The sequence below is a fragment of the Festucalex cinctus genome, chromosome 8 (genome assembly GCF_051991245.1).
Source record: "Festucalex cinctus isolate MCC-2025b chromosome 8, RoL_Fcin_1.0, whole genome shotgun sequence".
NCBI classification, from domain to species: Eukaryota; Metazoa; Chordata; class Actinopteri; order Syngnathiformes; family Syngnathidae; genus Festucalex; species Festucalex cinctus.
The window spans coordinates 14,177,347-14,199,422 of NC_135418.1; the positions used below are offsets into that span (position 1 = coordinate 14,177,347).

Genomic DNA, 22,076 nt, shown 5'->3' on the forward strand with positions numbered 1-22,076 from the left:
AATAGGCCATGCCTAGCGTGTTAATATGGTGTCACCTCATTCACACATACTTTGGACCAGTGTGAGTATTTTATTTGATTTTTTTTTCCCCATCACACACAATACTATATATAATATACACTGTATACAGTATATAATATGTACTATATACGCTGTTTGTCAGTGTCACACATCTGTGGAGTTTGGAGGCTCGCTATAATTTCAAATATGATGTCATGGAATCTCTGACGTTTCTGCTGAAGGATAAACAAGCACCAAGGCTTTAAAATGGCTGACCTGCTGCCTGTTTACAAGTCAGCATTGTTTTTATTTTGCCCTCAGGAATCAACAAAGTAGAGCTGGTTCTAATATTGTAGTTACCTAATTTAAATGGTAAATGGAGTGCACTTATATAGGACTTTCATCTATGATGCAATGTGCTTCTACAGCTGTGCAAACTACAAGCAGCATAACTGAAGTGATGTTCAGCGAATACCTTTTGACAGCATCTGTCAAAACATGAGCATTATTATCTTCGTAAAGGCAGAATGTTTGGAAAAGCTCTCGAATTGGCTCTTATTCGTTTGGGCACATGTACTGATTGAATGAGTCATACTGAAACCAGATTCGTTTAAATATTAACATATGCGTGAGAAAACTAAATGTTCCCATCCTGTGTTACGATATAGATTTGTGTCAGTAGAGGTTGCTGTTGCTTCGTTAAAAAACAAATTCTAGAATGATTCGGAGTGGGAGCAAATATTACCTGAAAGGCGTGACTGGCAAATCCCAAGCCCAGCTGTCTGCACACCACCATGGCCTCCATGGTCCCCCAACTCTCACTGCACACTGCCCCCCACACCAGAGAGCCGTTCCTTGCCGTAAGAACTTCCACGCGGCCCTCGTAGGGATTACGTCCGCCGGACAACCGAAGCTGTGATGAGCACAAACAGACAACTCACAAGTTCACAACTGTGTCACTATTACATCAGTCCTTCTCAAATAGGGAGGAGCATGTGACCCCAGGGAATTTCTTTTTTTTTTTTTTGGTACAAGAACAAAGTGTAATTGCACACCCACTACAGTAGGTGGCAATGGCGCTCTCTGTGTCAGAGAGTGAAAAAAAATAAACATCTGCACACACTTACTAATGATATAATAATAGTAATAATAATAATAATAATAATAATAATAATAATAATAATTATTATTATTATTATATTATTACTGTTATTATATTATTACTATATATAATAATAATAATATCGATAATAATGATAATAAAAATAATAAAATAATAATAATAATAATAATAATAATAATAATAATAATAATTTGTTAAGAAAGAGAAATACACAGGAACAGATACCGGTAAAATCTACAAAATTTATACATACTATGTACTAAAAACATTAGAATTATATATATATATATATATATATAAAGTCAAAATGTAATTGTGACAATAGGAAGAGCCACTCACTCTATCCTTAAAGCCCATAGCAGGAACGTTGCACTTGACTGCGACGTCTCCCTCGTGGCTGCAGCCCAGAGCATCCTTGTTGAAGCGACACTCCGTCAGAGATTTCTCAAAGCCAGAACACTCCACCTCGTTCATGTGCACTGGCCCGATGCCTACAAAAACAACCACGTGAAGAACATTCTTATTCATACATCATGTCCATAATGGGAAATAATCACAATTACGATTGTAATAGCATTACTGGAAAGAAGAAACGTGATCTTTGGTTTACACAAAATCTTACAGAAACGTCCAACGATTAAACAGCAGCAGCCTCGCATGATTGAATGTTTTGTTGGAGTCAACTCAAAAACAGATGTTTGCTTTTTTTGGTAACAGGGTGGTTTCAGTAGAAAAATGGATAAGAGTAAACAACATTCTCTTTTTTTAAGTAGAAAAAAAAAGGAATTTCAGTGAAGCACGTATTCCACAATTGCATCTTCCCATGTGACTGAGAAGGAATGTCCTTGGTGATGTGCGCTCGGAAGAGGCGGACAGAAATGTGCTCGCCACCGGAGGAAATAAATCAACAACCAGCAGAACGCTGCAGCACTAAATTCCCTCCAGCTAGCCTGATCTGCAAAGATGGACACAGGAGTTCTTGTTTTTTCGTGACTCCCAAAAACAAATGTCGTCATCGTCTATTTCGAGTCTGCGTGTGTGGTAACTTTTTGGTAGCAGAGCTGAAGTCATGCAAAAGAACTTGTGCACTGTTCAGATAGAATTCCTTCTCTGGAACCCAGAACAGCTGCTTTTCTTTGCTGGAACATTTCGTACGCTCATCTACTCCATTCACTCTGAGAACATGTGGGTAACGATAACTGCTTCAGCAAATGTGATTTCTTTATAGTAGTATATTGCATTTCACAGGATCAGGTTGTGGAACACAATAACGTATTGTCCACTGTTGGCCTCTCGTGCTGACTTCAGGTCTAGACTGACTGAAATTTGACAAAAACAGCAGGTGGAGGTTTTCGGGGTTTGTCCAAAAGTTTCATTTTAACAGCTGGACTTTGGTTCGTTCAGTGGAACTCGTATGCATATTTTTGTATTTTTTTTTCGTGACTCATAATTTAAATGAGAGAGATCAGTTTCTGCAAAAACGGTGTGCGGGGGTGAGCTTAAGAAGATTTAGCAATATAAGATGAGAGAAGATTTAGTAGTTAATCTTCACTCTTCAGTGTTCCCGCTTTCATTTGGGCCTACTGTAATAGGCAGTGTGCCAGCAGTGTCAGATGGAGCGATTACCAGTTGGCGTCTACTTTGTGATGCATATTTCCACCCAGTACAGTACAGTACAGTACAGTATATCAGTGTTTCACAACCGTTACTCTGAGCCAAGGCACGTATTTTACATTCTTTCGCTGCACATCACCAAATTAAAAGGTCATTAAAAGTTGATTGACTGGTAACTGATTTTAACCACTGCCATCTAGTCGAAGGGCGATTACTTGTTCCTCCTTTCAAGATGGAAAGATAATTGGATCCTATTCTGCTTCATATCTGATTATCTGTCATGGCAAACTGGTTGGAATAAGGGCTGGGTTTAAAAAAAATCAAATCGTAATATCAAATCGATTTTCCTTTTCGAGACCAATATTGATTCATAAAACTACGAAATGATTATTTAAATATCTCTTTTTTTCCCCATAGAATTGTAAAGGCTGATTTTTTTTTTTTTTTGCATCTTACTGTTTTCGTTACTGTTCACCTGAATTTAAAAGTATTTTCTTAAATTTATGAAAGACCTGACTTATTGAAATTTTTGACAAGACAGAATATTTTAAGCTTATATTCATAAATATTTAATTAGAATGATGAAAATATTTTCACCTCATCCATGCTGATGTCAATGTTTGTGTAACACTAAACTGATTATAACACCTGTTCTTTCATTAATATTAATAAACTAAATCATTTGACCAGTTACTACTGCCTCCGCAAAATTTACTTTGGAATTGAATATTTGTGGAGTTTTTAGCATGTCCTTGACATTTAAGAAGAATTAATGTGCCATAATTAAGCGATATCGGATTGAACTGAAGTGAGTCGAATTGAATCGGGAAAAATCAAATTGAACTGAACTCTTGTTCATCGAATCGATGGAGGAAATTAGAATTGATACCCAGCCCTAGTTGAAATCACTACGGTATAGGATTGACTTGAATAAATATTCCCTGAAGCATTTTCATTTTCTAATCAGGCAGTATAACTGAACCCCTGTTCTAACTTTTGATAACTGAACAGAGATACAAAAATTAATACTGGACTTAATAATTAACATTACATCATCAAGGAGAGCAAACCATTTTCAACACTGTAGATTGGTCAATAATTTGAGAGAGAGAGATAAACAATCCACTTCTCGCCAAATAATTTTGTACAGGTGTGAAGTCACTTCCCGCCCCGCCCCTAACTTCCGGTCGAAGTCCCGCCTCTTCACTTTATGTCTAAGTCCCGCCCCCTTTACCCAAATATGGTCTTCCTATGATGTCATGCTTCTGGTGGCTGAGGATATGTCTGGACATGTCCTGTTTGACCCCGCCCCCTATGCCCACATTTCCTGTCTTCTTAGACAGGAAGTGAAGGGGCGGGCTTAGATAGGAAGTTAGAGGGCGGGGCTTAGACGGGAAGTTAGGGGGCGGGACAGGAAGTGCCGTCACACCTGTCAAAATTGACGATAAGTGGATTGTTTATCTCTCTCTGCAGTGACAGGTGTGTTTGAGTGTACCTTGTCCCATATTAGCAGCGATCAAGGCTTCTTTGGCGCTGCCGAAGCCCAGCTCCCGACAAACCACGGTGGCAGCTTGAATGTTCCAGTTGTCCTCACACACCGTTCCCCACACGCCGTTGCGCAACACCTCCACGCGACCCTCCCCTATCATGGCTCCGCCTTTTAGTCGCACCAGTGGTTGCTATGGTGGTGGTACATAAGCACGAAGAATTGAATTTAGTGTACAAATTTAATTTCAGGTGCAGAGAGACAATGTTGACACGTACCTCCATTCTGTACGCCTTCCTGAAGCCCGTGCTGAGGCTGGGGGCAAAGGTACGTCCAGGAACGCAGCTGACCACGACGGGCATGCCCTGCTCACACGTGTTGTTGCCCTTCAACTCGATCTCCCTGCCCAGTTTGCATTCAGACAGGTCGGCCTCGTTGCCAGTGCAGTTGACGGAGAAACCCCAGTAGTTCTTCTTGCGCCGCTTGGCCAACACTCTGAGAAGAGAGAAAATAAATAAATAATGGATTTGTTGTAGATGGGTGGATTGAAGACATTTACGTCACACAAATTTCCCTCAAATCCTTTGTAGAATTATTCTTGCATCAATTCATGTTGCTTGGGAATTATTTTCCCTTCAGCCTTCTTTTATGTTTTCCTTTTCACAGAAAATCGGGCAACTTTTGACAACCCGGCAGACTATTCAGTTCTGTCTCCATTGACCATTTTTTTCTCTTAGACAGGTTGCATACATTATTATTATTATTATTATTATTATTATTATTATTATTATTATTATTATTATTATTATTATTATTATTATTATTATTATCATTTTTATTGATGTTTATTATATATAATTATTTTTTTATGATTATTATATATTTATATTTATTTCTGTCTCAGATTTCACATTTGTTAGACTCACATTGACTCGTTCAAGCGAGGGAGCACAAAAACCGTTTTGTTGTGAAAACACCTTAAGATTCCCATGACCCCGTGGTCAAAAGGAAGCCATCAACCAACTGCAGCCGACCTCGAAGTGCAATTTTAGCTTTCATCAACATGTTCTCAGAATGTGCCTTTGAGTTGGTGGAATGTGTGGAAAATGTGCAGTTTTTGTCACCCATTTTGTGACCAGAAGCCACTGTTGCAACACCAGATATCTTAAGTTGAAAACAAATATGGAGTATTGCTGCTTGATGTTCTGTCTTAAAAATAAAATACAATTTCTGGCATGCTCTCAAAGTCAAAGTAGTGTAGTTGAAGTTGTAGAAAATTGTGATTAAAATCGAGAATTAGATTGCATGCATGGTTAATTTATGATCAGTCACATTATCAAATGCATTCAGTAAAACCAATGATAATTATAATCATTTATATTTCAAGCTGTGATAAAAAGAAGTATGTCATAGTCACTTTTAACTTTCTTTGGAACATCTAAAATAATTAAACTCATCTGTCAGGAAATGTCAAATTGTTTGTGAGTCATTCCAGAGTACTGCCAGCGTTTGTGTTTCAGAATGCCAGCATGGTCACACTCAAGCTGAAAGGGCGCAACAATAAGATGCAGCACAGAACCAGACACGTTTTCACAGAACATTGCGCAAACTTTCCCCACCCAAGCTAGCCTCCATCTGCTACAATTTGCTTTTGGCTTTGTGTCAAGAATCTCCAGACTTGAGTCTGCTTCATCTCAGGGAGGAAAGCGGTTCAAGGGTTAAGTGGCGACTTGCCAGAAAGCAAAGTGGTTATGCAACGTACAATCAAATAAGTTTCCTGAGGTGCAACATTTAAGGCCCAATAAGATGATATTCTAAATAAATTCCTATTGGCTGAAGAGACTTACTTGTAGGGCTTGATGTTGAAGCGCTTGTCGGCAGGGAAGCCGTACATGCCGCAGATGACCCTGCTGTTCATCTCCGTCCAGTCTGCGTTGCAGATCTGCCTCCACTTCCCGCCGTCTTTCACCTCCAAAAAGCCCTCGGTGATGGGTATTCTTTTTCTGTGAGAATATGTGGCCCTGATTCGCACATCCTCCACATTCACCGGCAAACCCTGATGGACAAAGGGATGTTGCATTAGTCACAGATGTTACGAAAAAGATGAAAAGGCGTTACAATTAAATAATGTTAAATCTTGGCTAGAATTTTAGAATTAGAATGAAGCGTATTGCATTCATTTGAAAAAGACAAAAAAAAAAAACCTCACGCTTTTCTGACTTTTTTTGGGTGGGTGGTGTTCTTTTTTAATGTCAGTTTTATGGATTTTCTTCTGTTTCTCAGAATTGTTTTTTCTTTAAAAAAAAAAAATCTGTTAGAAAACAGGGGAAAAAAAACAACACTCATAAAGCAGGAAAAAAAACAGGAAAAAATTCAGAAAAAATTGTATATATATATATATATATATATATATATATATATATATATATATATATATATATATATATATATATATATATATATATTAGGGGTGTGAATTGCCTAGTACCTGACGATTCGATTTGTATCACAATTCACAGGTCACGATTCGATTCGATACCGATTAATCCCGATACGAATTTATAAGTCGATTGTTGCGATTTTGTTCCATTCAAATTTAGAAAATACTAATCAGTAAGCTTGTAGAGTGTAAGATTTATATGAAAATGTATTATTTATTTATCTGAAATTTCAGTCTTATAGAGGTTGTAATCTGTTTCATGTTTGAACAGGATTAAAATAAAATATTAAGGCTTAATGTTCCGTTCATATAACATTCTTCCATGCTCAAGGTGTGAATCCTAACCCGAAGTCAGACGTTTTGTTGAATATTTTTCCATTAAAAATGGAAGTTTAAAAATCGATTCACACACACAAAAAAAAAAAAAAAAAAAAAAAAGGCAATGATGATAAGACGTTGAATCGGTAAGACTACCGAATGAACAATTCTGAGCTCTTTAAAAAAATAAATAAATTGATTCAGCCACCTATTGAATCAATTCGAGAATTGCGCGATGTAGTATCGCGATATATTGCTGAATCGATTTTTTTAACACCCCTAATATATGTGTATATATATATATATATATATATATATATATATATATATATATAACCCCTGCTTCCCCCAAATAACAAGAAATAAATATTACACAAGGCAAAAACACACACAGAAAAGAAAAACAGAAACTAAAGAAAAATTATTTAAAAAAAAAAAAAACAAACCCTCCATAAATTACTCAGAAAAAAAACAGGGATTTTTTGTTTTTGTTTTTTTAAACTGAATTCCGTAGTGATACTTGCGTAGGTTTCGAATGATTTGTTTGGTTTAATTAAAGTTCTGTCCCAGTGCACTCTCTCTCTCTATTAAATGAAGCCAGGAGGAGCTCTGTTCCCATCTAAAAGAAGCAAAGTAACGAATTGCTGCAAAAAGAATAAGAAAATAGTTTGTGGTAAACTAAACAGCACAATGAGCACATGAGTATGTCACTACCTCTTAAAGTTTGTTGGATTTCATGTTGAATATGCATTGCTACAAAATGTGGCACTGGCCTTATTTTACCACCATTTCATATTCATGCACTTGCCTTATTTTGCAGTCCTTCAAATATTGTAAAGCAAAGAGCAAATAGAGACTTCAATTCCAGGGATCCTATTGTGAGTTAGCATTTGAACCCTTTGCACCTCACCAGTCACCATATCACCGGGTCGAGTCAGGTTGAAAAATATGAGGATGAAATCCTTAAGTGACCTTAGCTGATTGATGAATATCAGGATTTTTTTTTTTTGTGCCATTTTAGTACAGTACAGATGTAAAAGTGAAGCATACACATCAGACTAAAGTGTCTTGATTGATGTATTGAGAGCCATTGCAGAAGTCTGCAAGCGGATGAAGCTCAACTTTTAATGCCTCATAGTTGTTCTTGATGTTGAGGGCTCCATGTCATGATTAATCAACACTACTGTTGATTATTTCTTAATGATCAATATGTTGATTAACAGGTTATTATGCCCGATTGACTGTCAGACGACATAAGTAGCTGCCGTTGGATGAGTTGCTGTCAGAGTTTAGGTGAAGAAAGTATCTGCCGGTGGTCTCTGGGCAAACCAATTGGTCGGATGAGTACCATGTGTCCTGAGCTCCTCTAAATCAAGTTACAACCTTTGACCTTCAACCCTTTTAGGACAAAACAGTCTAATCACCTCGCCATTTCCTTCCTTGAGCCAAGGGTTGGGATGGCTTCAGCTTTTTAGCTACTCTGTGAAATGCTGATCTCACTAAATATGAGCCACTTTAGCTTTTGTGAACCTCCAACATCCAGGCATGTCTCCCAGAAGTATAAAACGTTTGCCCGCACGGTGGTTTCCTGAAATGGTGTCAGCCTCTAGGAATGTTTTGCAAACCCATAGCGAATGGGGAGCAGGGGGGGCATTAAGTCCGACTGTGACCTCGACCCTCCTGACTGCTGCGGTTTGAGTGGGAGAAACCGTTCTTTCATCAGGGGTTTCCTGCTAACCGCGACATGACGCAAACTTTTCCATCCTAAGTCTGGACGAAAAGGTGAAGACATAAGCACAGATGGGAGGTTATCAGTGGAAATGGGAATGTTTTATTTACAGATTGTTAAGAGCAATGCTATTTATGTGGAATAATGAGGTTCACTTGAAGTGTACTTAGTTGGCACCATATCTATTGGTCTAACGTAGAAATCAAAAGTATACCAAGTTATCTCTTAAATTTGAAGAGTTTGGTGCAGATGTTAGCAGTTACTGTCTTGTAGGCTGTTTCACATAATGTAATAACATTCTCAGATTACTTAACCATAATAAAATTGGCTTGTGCAGTTGAATGTGAAGAGGATTAGCTCTGAGCTATGTCGACACTTTTTATGTTAAAACGCCACTGGCAGGCAGTCAAACAGATAATTTTCTAATGATTGATTCCAATCAATTTGTCTAGTTTTGACGGATGCTTTACAACATAATGAGAATGATTGTGCATAAACATCAAAGGTGTGAAAAGCGCCGGCTAAAATCTTGTCCAGAACGTGCAAGTTTGAGGTTCAGACGGGTGCTTCCGGTGTTACTTTTGGCTCAGGAGGAAGGAAACAGCTTGTTTGAAACATGAATGTACAGAGAGGAAACGAGGAGGGCAGATACCCACAGCTGGATCCAGTTCAGACTCCCTCCCGAAAAAAAAGGAGCAGACCAGCAGACATAAACTCAGCCTAATCCTGTTTGGAAGTAGCCCAAATCTCCACACAGCTCATGTTCACTCCTCGCTCTATGAATGCTCAGAGACAAGCATTCACACTCATGCGATGAAGCATCCAACATATTACTTGTGTTTCCACACATAACGCAAACAAACACAAAGATGAATGACTTCATGGTCAGAAAAGCTATGACACAACTATGATGTCATCCTTATACTGCTCATCGCCTCAAGGAGGCATAATTTAGGCTACACATTGACTGCTTTGATTACATTTTTTATATCCCTCTCTTAAGTCTTTCTCTGGAGTTTTCAGATGTCCAGAATAATAACAGTATAAAACAAAATGATTGCGCATGAATAACATATTGATAATGCATTGGATGTTCTTGTGGAATCTTAATTTGGTGACTCAGCATCAAATTATAAGTCTTCCTTTTAAAGGGGAAGTCGACCCCAAATTTTTCTTTACATTAATATGATGAATGATATGAGATAAGAAGCAAATCCATTTGTTTTTACCCGTCTCTGGGGGCGACCATTTTGCAACTTGAAAATGACATACAAAATACAATACAAATTTGCTTGCAATTGTGTATTTTACAGTTTGTGTGTGTGTGTTTTTTTTTTTTTTTAAATCTGCTAACAGAACAGCTCTCTTTAAAGGGATAGTTGACTCACTGAGACATTTACAGCAGTAAAAAGTTAATATTTTGTCTATAATTTAATGTAGTAACTTCATTATTTTTCATGTACAATTAATACCTTTAAAAAGCAGTAGTGGTCAACTGATGATGACATCACCTGTGCTGACGAAGTAGGTAACGACCTGACTCACCTGTTTTCTGGGGTTGGTTAGCAAACTGAGCCATGATTGCTCGTTACCTACTTCCTCAGCACAGGTGATGTCATCATCAGTCGACAGCAAGAGGAAAAAACAGTATTTAAATGTATTAAGTCTACATGGGAAAAAAAATTAAATTATTACATTAATTCAGGACAAGATATGAACCTTTCACTGCTGAAAATTGTTAAATGAGTCAAGTCTCCCTTTAAGGCAAATAGATTAGGAGTATACAAGGTGACCTACTAGAAAATTTCTGCACCTGTACTGAACAGCAGCCGAATCTGAAAATGACCATTTTTAAAGTAGTTACTAGGAAATCTTTTCTTGTGTTTAAAATTTGGACCTTGACACAAAGCAGCAGAGGAAAGTGAAGGAAAACATTTTTGTGTGTAAAAAATGTGTTAGCTTTAGCTTTTTTTTTTTTTTTTAGTAAATTTTGTAACCTATTTTTATTTATTTATTTTTTTCCTCTGAATGTTAACTATTGTTTCTTGATGCTTATGTGTTGTCTTTCCTCGTGTAAAGCACATTGAGTTGCCTTGTGTATGAAATGTGCTATACAAATAAACTTGCCTTGCCTTGCCTTTATTCACCATAGTGTTGTAAGATAAATGTTACTTATTTAAGTTTAAACAGTTAATTTATTCGCATCCTGCATATTTATAAAAACAAACGCTCTACGATATATAAAACATTTTTTTTCATAGCGAATGTCATTTTTAATATATGCCGCGGACCGCTTATAAATGGACAGAGGGCCACAAATGGCCCCCGGGCCCTAGATTGGACACCACTGGAATACAGTCTTCGTACTAGTGAGGATGCATACTACATATTATTGTAAAGAAAAATTTTGGGTTGACTTCCATGTGAAATTATTTGAAGTTCATGAAGAGATTTAAATCAATCTCAAAGTCAGCAATGTGATGTGATGCTCTCATCAGTATCAACAGTCATCTTTGTAACTCGCTAACTGTGGTTGTGAATCACTCATTCCAAAAATACTTTTTTTTTTCTCCTCATACAGTCCCAGTTGACTTTGGACACGTGCTTTTTCTAGTGCCAGTGTTGCTCTATGAAGCCATTACTGAAAAGTTTCCAAACTGTAGAGCAGACTTGTTATTTGAACTCCTCCCACACCCTCCGCAGTGACCCCCCACAAGTAGATGTGTGAACATGAGCCGCGTCTCACTAATACTTCCACCGCTGTGCATTTCTTCCACTTTTTTCAACCACCAGACCAAAGCTCACGTTTATCTGCACGTGACATCCCATCATACCCCCACACCAACTCCACACACAAACACGTATACCCTACTTGCCTGCCTGTCCCTTCACAAGCTCACCTTACTTAAATAGGATGAGTGTGAATCATTATCAGGCTATAGCAGGGGTGTCCAAACTACGGCCCGGGGGCCATTTAAGGCCCGCCGTCCATTTTTCAGTGGCCCGCGACATATGCTAAAAATGGCATTTGACTCAGTTCAAATAAAATAAACAAAACAAAAATGTTTGGAGATGGTCAAAGTAAGAAGGGAGGATGTCGAAAAACACAGGTGCTATTAAAGTTTATTTTAGTTAACTAAAACTAATGAAAAAATTAAAATTCAAAACTACAATTTAGTTAACGAAATAAAATAAAAACGAAGATGCTTTTTAAAAAAAGACAACTTAACTGAAACTACATTTTATGTTTACAAAACTAACTAAAATAAAACTATAATTATAGCAAACATGTCCTTCGTTTTAGTTTTTGGTAATTAAATTAATGCATGAGCCTTTGGAGATGATTTTAAATGTGATTTTTAGTTGATATATATATATATATATATATATATATATATATATATATATATATATACATATAAACCGGAATAATGACAATGCGCCCATGGTGTTTTTTTAAATATTGCGTACAAGTAATACACATAAAAAAAACTAAAAACTAAAACTAATACTGAAACTAACTAAACTAAAACTAAGCATTTATTAAAGAACTAAAACTAATAATAACAACTAACAGAACCACCCTGAAAACTAATTAAAACTAACTAAATTTAAAAAAACAAAACTCAAAACAAAATAAAAACTAAAATGAAAAATTCCAAAATTATAATAACCCTATTGCCATATTACAAATAAATTGGTTTATATACTGTAGCATTTTTCTAAATATGCAAAAGTACAAATAAATTATTTGTACAATTTTCAGGACTAAACACAATTTCTCTTCATAACATTATGTGGCCCTTGCGTCCTTCTGATTTTCTGTATGTGGCCCTCAAATGAAAAAGTTTGGACACCGCTGGGCAATAGTATAGCTGAAAATATTCTGTTTGTGTGTGTGCATAACAGCAATGTAAAATAAGTCAGTTTCCATCATGGACCAATACAGCTCTAAAGTCATCTACATATGCTAACAGTTTTATGTTTACGACATAATAATATTAACACCTTTGAGGCTATTAATGTTTCAAGAAATCATAACATGCATGAATGCATGACAGGAAACCGAGCTCCGTGTTCCGTAATTTTTAAGGTCACGATGGGAAACATCTGTTGAACATGTGCTGATTGTGTGTGTGTATTTCAATCCATAAGAGAGCAGCTTGACCTTTCCTCCCCTTGGGTACGCTCCTCCTTACAAGCCTCGCACATACATCGGACATAAGAGAATAATGAGGATTGGGAATTGTTGAAAGTGGACACTATTGCAGCTGATGGAGGTATGCGACCTTTAACCTTCTTGTAAGGCTTGTAACACTGCTTTCTATTATTTTCAGTGGACTTCAGATGTTTTTTTGTGCTGGCTGTGGGTTTGTGTTTGGTTGGACTAAAGACACTGAACGCAGTGGTGGGAAAAATGCAAACCACTTTGGATGTTTATTTCTCCCAACCAGATTCCAGCTTATCAGAGGATGAGCTCATTGGAACGGGAGTCAATCTGGAAATGACTTACTTTTAAACTTTGAGAGGAAGGCCAGAACAAGCCAAAGTTAAAAATAGTTATTGGCAGGCAGAGGGCAATACATAAGGCTGACTTTATGGAGGAAAAAAAATGGATAAGGCATAACTCTTATCTAATGACATCGCTCGAAATTTAAGGGTGACAATAGTGTGATTAATTGTCAAACCGTGACAGCAAACATTACTTTCTTTCCTTCCTTCTCAGAGTCTGGCTCAAAGATCTGATCTGTTCTAATCTTCAACATCTGGAGAAACTAAACTGTGTGGAACTAGCTAAGTACATTGTCTTGTTACATGTCCAAAATCACTGGCCGTGATTCCGTACCTCGGAATATTATGTTACCGAGCGTTTGCACGGAAGTTTGACTTTTGTCCACTGAGGTCAGAGGAAAGATGACTTAAAGAAGCTTGGAAAGGTCAGCGTTGAAATAATGAAAGATAACTCATGTTGTCTTGGTAACAAATCTGTTTCTATTCAAGAATGAAGACGCTTAATGTGGCTAAGGCGTAACATACACCAGCCAGTCTGTAATATTCCAGTGAGCAATAATGCTGATGTGGTGTTTTAAGTATGTGATGTAGTATTAGGGCATGTAAATCTCTCTGGAAATTCTCTCTTTCTACTAAAATTCAAAGATGAATGGAAAGCACAGGAATTGCATATATTAAGAAACCACTGCATGTGTTTCATTGCATTGCAGAAGTTTGTTTCTTGAACAACCTAAACCCACTCCATCCATCTTATATGGTAGATTCAAACTCAAACTCATAACTGTGAGGCAGATGTGCTAACTACTCGTTCATCGTGCCTCCCTGGCAACAACACTACAGCAATGCAAACGCTCGATCAAAAATTCAACATTTAAGATAACTAAAATAGTTTTCTTTTTTTCTGAGATGTGATGGTTACTGTACATTGTGGCGAAAATGGCGAAAACAGAAAAGAAATTCCTCTGAATTTGTATCGAAGTTGTGGTTTTATTGAAACTGACCGTGTAGTTTTTGTGTTACACCATTAATAAGTGACATAAACACTAACAGAACTAATAATCCCTATTTTTGAATAACACTGTCAGAGAAGTTATCATTTAACAAGATGTTTATTGTTGTGGTTGTAGTTTGCACTTGAAAAATGTAGAACAGCGATAGACTGATTATGAGCGCCGATATTCACCATTTTGACAAATATTGGCATTGGCCTTAAAAAAAAAAAAATAATGATCCATAATAGATTAATTTAAAACTTTAGAACAATTTAGAACTCTCTGCACCTTCTGTTTTTGTTTGAAATTAAAACTTGGATCAGTAAAAATGTAACATTTCAGATATCTTGAAATTTTGGGAAAACTTACATTTAAAATTTCAAAACAATAAGAAGTTATTCATTTGTTTTCATTCAACTTTTAAGACATGCTGATGACCCAGGGAGGTTGCTGCCCTTTTAGTATTTTAAAACAGATAAGATTATATATTTTTTTTAATCCAATATTTTGCAAAACTGCACTGCATCAAACATCACGATACAATATTATCACGATATGAAGGTCACGATACGATAATTATCACGATATTGTGGGGGGTTGGCGATATTTAAAAAAGATCACAATATTGTAAAAAAAAAAAGAGGTCATACTAAAAAAAAAAGCACAATATTGTGCTTTTGTACATAACAGCAATACATATAACTACCTACAATCTCTAATAATAATATTGAGGCACTTACTTGCTAATGCAAGCACACATTGATTGCTTCACAAGCAAATTAGGTTCCCCGTCATCTGACAATTAGCATAGATTTTGAACATAGAAGGCCAAAACATCCCTAATAAAAATAAAATGGCACTAATAAACTAGCCACGAGAGGGTGCTAAAACTGCACAAATGGAAATCAGCTTATCCAAGTATGTGCACCTGATGGAGTGACCAGTGTTAGTGTTGACCTGAATTTTAACTTTAACATAGGCACATTGCGTCCACTTTCCCGACTGAGCACAAAACGCCGATTCATGCAGTGGATAAACACGCTGAAGGAACATGACTGCCCGTTGCTGGCCTGTGCTCCAGCACGGTCAAAGAGGTACACCAGCCACATTCGACCCATTCCTTTCTCCTCCCACTTGAAAGGCCTCACCCAGGCTGAGGAAATATTTACAGGGTGGGGGACTAAACGGCATCAACACGCCTGGTAATGTAATCACACAACAAATAAGGAACCAGAGGGTGCTATATAAATACCCCTGCTGTACAAATTAGGCAATTAGAGCATTAGTAAGCCTTTTAAAATGTCCCAACTGGCTACACACAGATTTGCTTCTTGTAACTGAACAGCTGCCATTCTAGACAGATATTTCATTCTCCCCCTTTACATCTCCTCATAATGCCATGACAAACTGTTAGATCACTGACCATCTCCCAATAAAACAAGTGTTGCTTCATCCACGCTAGTCTGGCTCAAATGGGAACCCCCTGCGTCAGACGTTTCCCTTTGCTTCCTCCCTGTCTTCTATCACGCCTACATTGACTTTCCATCTGGTACGGAGGTGCTGACGGCAGCCAGACATGATGCGCTTCCCCTCCGCACAGGGTGGGAAGCCTTTCCAATATCTCCAAGGGGGTGAGAGGAGGAGAGTGGGGGCAGGCAACAAGCCTGACAAAGTCATTACTTCACTTTCACAGAAAATCCAACCTGCACGTGCAAGATGAGTCGAGGTATATTTGAATATTGGCATATTTACACGTTAGATATTTGGTTTACACTATTAGAATGGAATAGAATGGATCTTTGTTGCAGATACAAATGCAGTCATATCGTCCTTGAGCGTTCAAATAAAGAGGTTTAGCTCACTGGGAATGCTCTGAGCTACTAAACTGCATTTAATCCTCAAGTGTCACCGGGACAAAAAACGCACCCCTTATTTAGAACACTATGTCATTATTTATGGTAGGCGTCAAACTCATATTAGCTCAGGGGCCGCATTGAGGGAAAATATGTTACCAAGTGGGCTAGATCAGTAAAATAATGGTATACAACATTATTAAAAGCAATTGTTGTCAGATTTTTGTTATTTGTGTGCCAGCCCTATATTACAGAGCTCAACTGCAATCATATTGTTAAAAAAAACAAAAAAACATGCAAATGCAAATGGAACGTGGCAATACTTTTCCTGTATGAGTTACGGACGTGTTAAATTTACCTGTTTTGCATATATATTGTTCCCAGAATGCATTGTGTGGCGCAGTTAATGAAGTTATAAGGACCTTAATCCTCGTCATATGTAGGCTATTTGTGTTACCAGTTATTGAATTTTTGTCGTACTTAACATGTTTATGTCGGTGTAGGATTATTATTATTATTATTTTTTAAACAAACCGTAACTCTATGTTGTGTGTAAAAATAATGACATCCATGATGATTCCATGTACAAGTTGCATAGCTCATCTGAGGACTGCTTGCTGTCACACCGCGGTGAGGTTGTCCTGTCTAGGGTTTTTCTATCTTGTCATTTCCTGTTTTATTTTGAAGATCCAGACTCTCCTCTCGTTTAAGTTCACTTGCCCTTCCTCATGTGGTGTCAGTGTCAACCCTGATTCCTGATTGTATCCTCCTGCTTCCCATTACCCTCATGTGTTAAATAGTCTGCGTCTCCCGTCTTGTGCCAAAGTGTTTCGTCTCGATCACCCAAGCCGATCCACAGACTTGAGCCACAGACTTGCTATTGTTTGTCTCGTGTGAGAAACTTTTGTTTGTACTTTTCATAGCCACAGTTTAGCGTTTAGCTTAGGAGTGCCTTTGGTTCTTTGTTGTAGTCAGATATCCTCCCTTTTGGACCGCCCTTAGTTTTGCCTTTTCATAGCCCTTGTTTTTGTTTTCTCCTCAGAGTGAAGTGGTTTTTGTTTAATAAACATCTGCTTTGGTGGCCAACTCTCTGCGCCTGAGTCCTTAAATCTGCCACAGCCTGTCACTTTCGAATATTACGAATATATGTTTTGGTTGTGGCCAACTGATTCAATCATCTCCGGATCAGGCCCAAAAAGGGGTTTAATCCGGCCCACAGGCCTTAGATTTGACACCCCAGGTTTATGCATTTATCAAGTAAGACGTCAAAAGAGTTCTGTAATGGACAACAAGTTTATTTTCTAATTTTTCGTCAGTGTTGGAACTCTTATTTTCTAACTTCCTCTTTGGGCGGAAGTTTATTTTTGAAGGTATGCAGAAAGGTAGAATGACGTAGGAGACGGAAGATGATTTGAGCGCGAGAAGTTTGAAGAGGTAAAAACAGTTTCATGCACGACGAGTCCAACATTAAAGATACTTAGCCCGGTTGAAATTGGCAACAAGGTAAAGAATTGAGTTTATCTTTAAATAGATTTATGTTCGTGTTTAAATTTTGAGTTTAATTAGCCTGACTTTATCTGTATAGAGGAAATAGGAACATGTTTGATTGATGGTGTCATGTTTGTTTTATTTCCAGCTCTTAAGGTGTAAGAGGTTTATGCATGAGACAAAGGAAAGCAGAATTAAAAGGGAAACTTACGACCACCAGTAAATCTTCATTATTTCACGACCACCAGTAAATCTTCATTATTTCAACCGACGCTACAAGTTATTTTTTTGTTTAATTTTCTATCCATACAGAAGAGGCATACGTTAAAATAGCTCTAATGTATGGCATCTTTGAGTAAACTTTTAAGTATCATTTAAGTATCTCGAGGTCAGGCCAAGTGTCCTCTTTTTTTTGGAAATCAAAATATGATCACACAACATTTATCAAAATCCCTGAGCAGTTTAGTAGATCAACTTTAGCTCCACCCACAATAGAAAGTCTTCTACATGCCTATCTGAAGATGTCGTGCGTTGTTTTGTTTCTCTATTTTTAGCACTTTTGTCAGACAAGCTGCAATTTAAGTGTTTGTTTTTGTAGTGATCCCATACTGGTGTTTACATACCCAGTATGTAATGTGACTGTCTAAGGACAAGCATGTAGATGATGTTTTTTCCTGTACTGGAGTGTGACATTCTGCGGGTTCCTACCTCCTTGCCGTTGGCCTGAGTCCGGATCAACTTGAAGCCTGGAATGCGCTGCTGTGAGCACACCACCCCGACATCTTCTGAATGTTTGCAATCGGTCACTCCAAAGCCGTTGGAGCGACACTCGGCGATGCTCTTCTCTCTACCGCTGCAGTCCACGTTGTCTAGCCAAATACGGCCTGCAACGGACACAAGCAAAGACATGATTTGATGGCTTATATGAATAGAAGTAACCATCCATCAGTCTTTTGGCCTGGATTTGAGACCCTGAACTCAATCATTGGGTACATTAAGAAGGACAACCATTCACACTCATAATCATAACATCACAATTTCTGCAAGTAATACTGTATAGTTATACACTTTATCTGAATTAAATCATAATCTTAAGTCTGAGCTCCTGTTTTTACGCCTATTGACTGGAATAGCAAACTGACTCAGGATGTTTGTTCACCTGAATATACTTGCAGAACAAACCCGGTCAGTTCAAGTGATGGCTCATGCTGGGCAGTTGATTGAATGGAATCAACCACACAAGTGTAACCTCTGCATACTACCAGACTGCTGGTCATTCTGAGCCAACAAGATGTCGAGAAACATCCTGAGCATACCAAAAACGTGACTGCATGTAAGACGGTCTGTCACCTAGCTTGCCTGGAACATTTTTTAATACGTCTCCAAATATGTCTGTTTCCCATCTGGACTCAGTCAGTGTAACTTTTCCCAAACAATAACAGGACTGCCAGTTGTGATAAATGTATTACTCTGTGAAATTATCTTTGCAAGTCTTCTGGGGATTGAATTCAGAGAGCAGATAACTTTTATGGCTATTCTAAGTTGCACTGTGCATCGTGTTCCCTGAAACATCTGAATAACAATTGGATTTTGTGTAGTAGCCATTTAGCAAGCTATGAACTTAAATGGCTTTTCCAAAGGCATGTCCATTTGTTTTACACAGAGGCTGCAAATGTTGTATTATTGCTGGGAGCTAAGAAGCTTGTAAACAGTTCCACTTGGGAAAAGGATAACACTTGGTCAGGACTACTGCTTGTGTACCTTCATTTATTTGAAAGCATGTGCTTTCCTTCTCCTTTAGTTCCTGATGCATTAGTCATAATGATAGGATATGGAAAAATCCCTTTAATTACTTTTATGGGCTTGTTTTTCCACCAACAACAGTAAGAAAACAGCTCAATTGTTTCCATACAAACAGCTTACATAGTGTTTTCATACACACCTTTGTACCTCGTACGGTTATCAGTTTGGATAAAAGTGGTATCAAACATCCCTAACGGTAATCAACTGATAATCAACACAATAAATAACAACCTGCTGTCTCATGTGGAGCACGTTGACACAGTACACCTGACCAGAACCTCTGCCAGAGATTCCCCATGAAAATAATAGCACTTCGGACCAACGCCACTAATTGAAAATACATTGTTCCATTTTCCAAAGACCAGACAGCACACCGATCATCTTCCAAACAGTATGAAGATGCATTATCATGTAACCTGATTGTCATCAAATGTGCTTTGGCCCAGGTGGTAGTAGAGCTTGGTGGTCTACTGCAGCTATCTTGGAATTTAGTATGATATGAGTTGTTACATAATCTATGTATGTACTGAGGCCAACATGTTGGATTGGTGGTTAGCACATTTCCTCTCACATTCTAAGTACATACACATTAGGCTAAATAATAATAATAATAATAATAATAATAATAATAATAATAATAATAATAATAATAATAATAATAATAATAATAATATTGTCATGACTAGGGTCATGCAAGGGTTATGCTTACTGCCATGACTAGGGTCATGCAAGGGTTATGTTTACTGTCATGACTAGGGTCATGCAAGGGTTATGTTTACTGTCATGACTTGGGTCATGTAAGGGTTATGTTTGAACCTAGGGGTCCGCTAGGAGGCGTCATTTGAGGGGGGGTACTGTCATGACTAGGGTCATGCAAGGGTTATGCTTACTGTTGTGACTAGGGTCATGCAAGGGTTATGCTTACTGTTGTGACTAGGGTCATGCAAGGGTTATGTTTGGGTCATGACCGTGAGGTCAAGTGTCAGTTTTGAACTGATGTAACCAGCATCTAGTTTCAACTGGTAAGACGCTATGTGATGTCAGAAGCTGTAATGTCAGGAATCTTTCATTTCTTTATCTGGTCAACAGCCAATCAGATAATTCCAAGTCAGTCCTGTTACCCACATGTCTAGCCACAACCAATCAGATCGAGTCACTGTCTATATAAGCCTGTCTGAGACGTTTGTGTTTTTGTCGGATTATTACCTCTGTTCCTCTGTGCATGTCCACAGCCCAAGTTAGCTCAGCGTCTCGTGATTCTCGATACATTCCCATTGTCTAGTCAAGTTTGTTCCACGCCTCTCGATGTTATGTGAATAAAGAGTTAAAATCTTATTTGTGTCTGCGCTTTTGGGATCCAACTCCTGAACATAGAAATTATTATTATTATTATTATTATTATTATTATTATTATTATTATTATTATTATTATTTAATTTATTTATTTATTTTTATTTTTTTTTATTAGGCAGGCTTCTCTGCTGTGTAAAGTTTAGAAGAAATTCATGTTTGAAATATATTAAAATTCATTATTTACGTGACTTACTTTCCTGTACACTTCAGCAATAGCAGGAAGGTACCTCCTTTAAACTTTAATGGACTAGAACCCAATTTGTCATAACTCACACATTTACTTTTTCACTCTCAAAATGACTGCTGTAAACAAGGACACTTGTTTCACTTATTATTTCCTAATACAACAACAGAAGGGAGGTAACCAATTTGAGTGAGGTAAAAATGTAAAGATTCCAAATGGAAACATCACAATTAACAGCCGCAGTCATTTTAAACATATTTGTCAAGCATGTGAATTAGTTAAATAAATTTGGCCCTCCATCTTTATACACAAGCTTGATAGATTACAAGCAATTACCCCACAGCAGAGCCAACGTGTAAGCAAGTGCGTCACACAGAACTGTAATTGTTTATAATATGACCTCCTCTTGTTTAGCTCATGTAAAGTATTTTGCATGCAGCATGACATCAATCAGGTGTACCACTTCAAAAATGTTATTTTAAACATTTAAGCGTGGGTGCCAACTGACATTCAGCAGAAGCTGCCCCAGAGGTTGGAAATGTCATCAGTGTTTATTTTTTTTTATTTTTTTTTGAGTACAGGAATTCCCCCACACCCTAAAACACGTGCGCATGCGACACATGCACGCATCAGCAGTGCTGATTGCAGCGTCTCACTTGGCCTCTCTAATATGGAAAACAGTGCAATGAATCGGACCTCTGCTTCCCTGATGAGACATGTGGAAGATAAAATATGCAGCCCTAACCTGGAACATGCTGAGAATATTAAATCAAGTGCACGTGAACTGCTTCGCAGGGGTTTTTCTTACCATGTCCCCTGCCGTACTTGGCCGAGGGTGACCATGACTCAGCGTCCACAAAGCCGAGCTCTCTGCACACCACCTGGGCAGCGTAGATGGAGAAGTCATCATCGCAGACCGTCCCCCACTCGCCGTTGTAGAGAACTTCAACGCGGCCCTCGTGCTTCTTCCGTTTCTCTCCAACCAGTCGGAGCTGTATGGACTCGCTTTGGGCATTGCACAGCAGCCACGTGCAGAGCATGGTGAATAAGAGGCTGAGGTCTGAACAGGTCATTGTTAGGCGCAGCATGGTGCAGCTGATGGTAGAGAAGAAAATGAGCGTAAGATGGTTTTATAACGTTTGATGACAATTCCTTCAATAACTACTTTATTGTGCAAATGA

The 22,076-nt window shown here is 37.9% G+C and overlaps 1 protein-coding gene across 1 annotated transcript in view; it reads right to left on the reverse strand.

Annotated features, from left to right (window-relative positions):
- The window catches only part of loxl2a (lysyl oxidase-like 2a), a 30,729-nt gene that overhangs the window by 5,476 nt on the left and 3,177 nt on the right, over positions 1 to 22,076 (reverse strand). Inside the window, exons 2-8 of the mRNA XM_077529238.1 lie at positions 21,704 to 21,990; positions 18,264 to 18,439; positions 6,071 to 6,279; positions 4,502 to 4,718; positions 4,233 to 4,416; positions 1,463 to 1,614; positions 746 to 913 (exon numbers count right to left, since the gene is read on the reverse strand). Coding sequence (XP_077385364.1) covers positions 746 to 913; positions 1,463 to 1,614; positions 4,233 to 4,416; positions 4,502 to 4,718; positions 6,071 to 6,279; positions 18,264 to 18,439; positions 21,704 to 21,983 — 1,386 coding nt within the window. The 5' untranslated portion in view covers positions 21,984 to 21,990. The remainder of the gene's footprint in view (positions 1 to 745; positions 914 to 1,462; positions 1,615 to 4,232; positions 4,417 to 4,501; positions 4,719 to 6,070; positions 6,280 to 18,263; positions 18,440 to 21,703; positions 21,991 to 22,076) is intronic.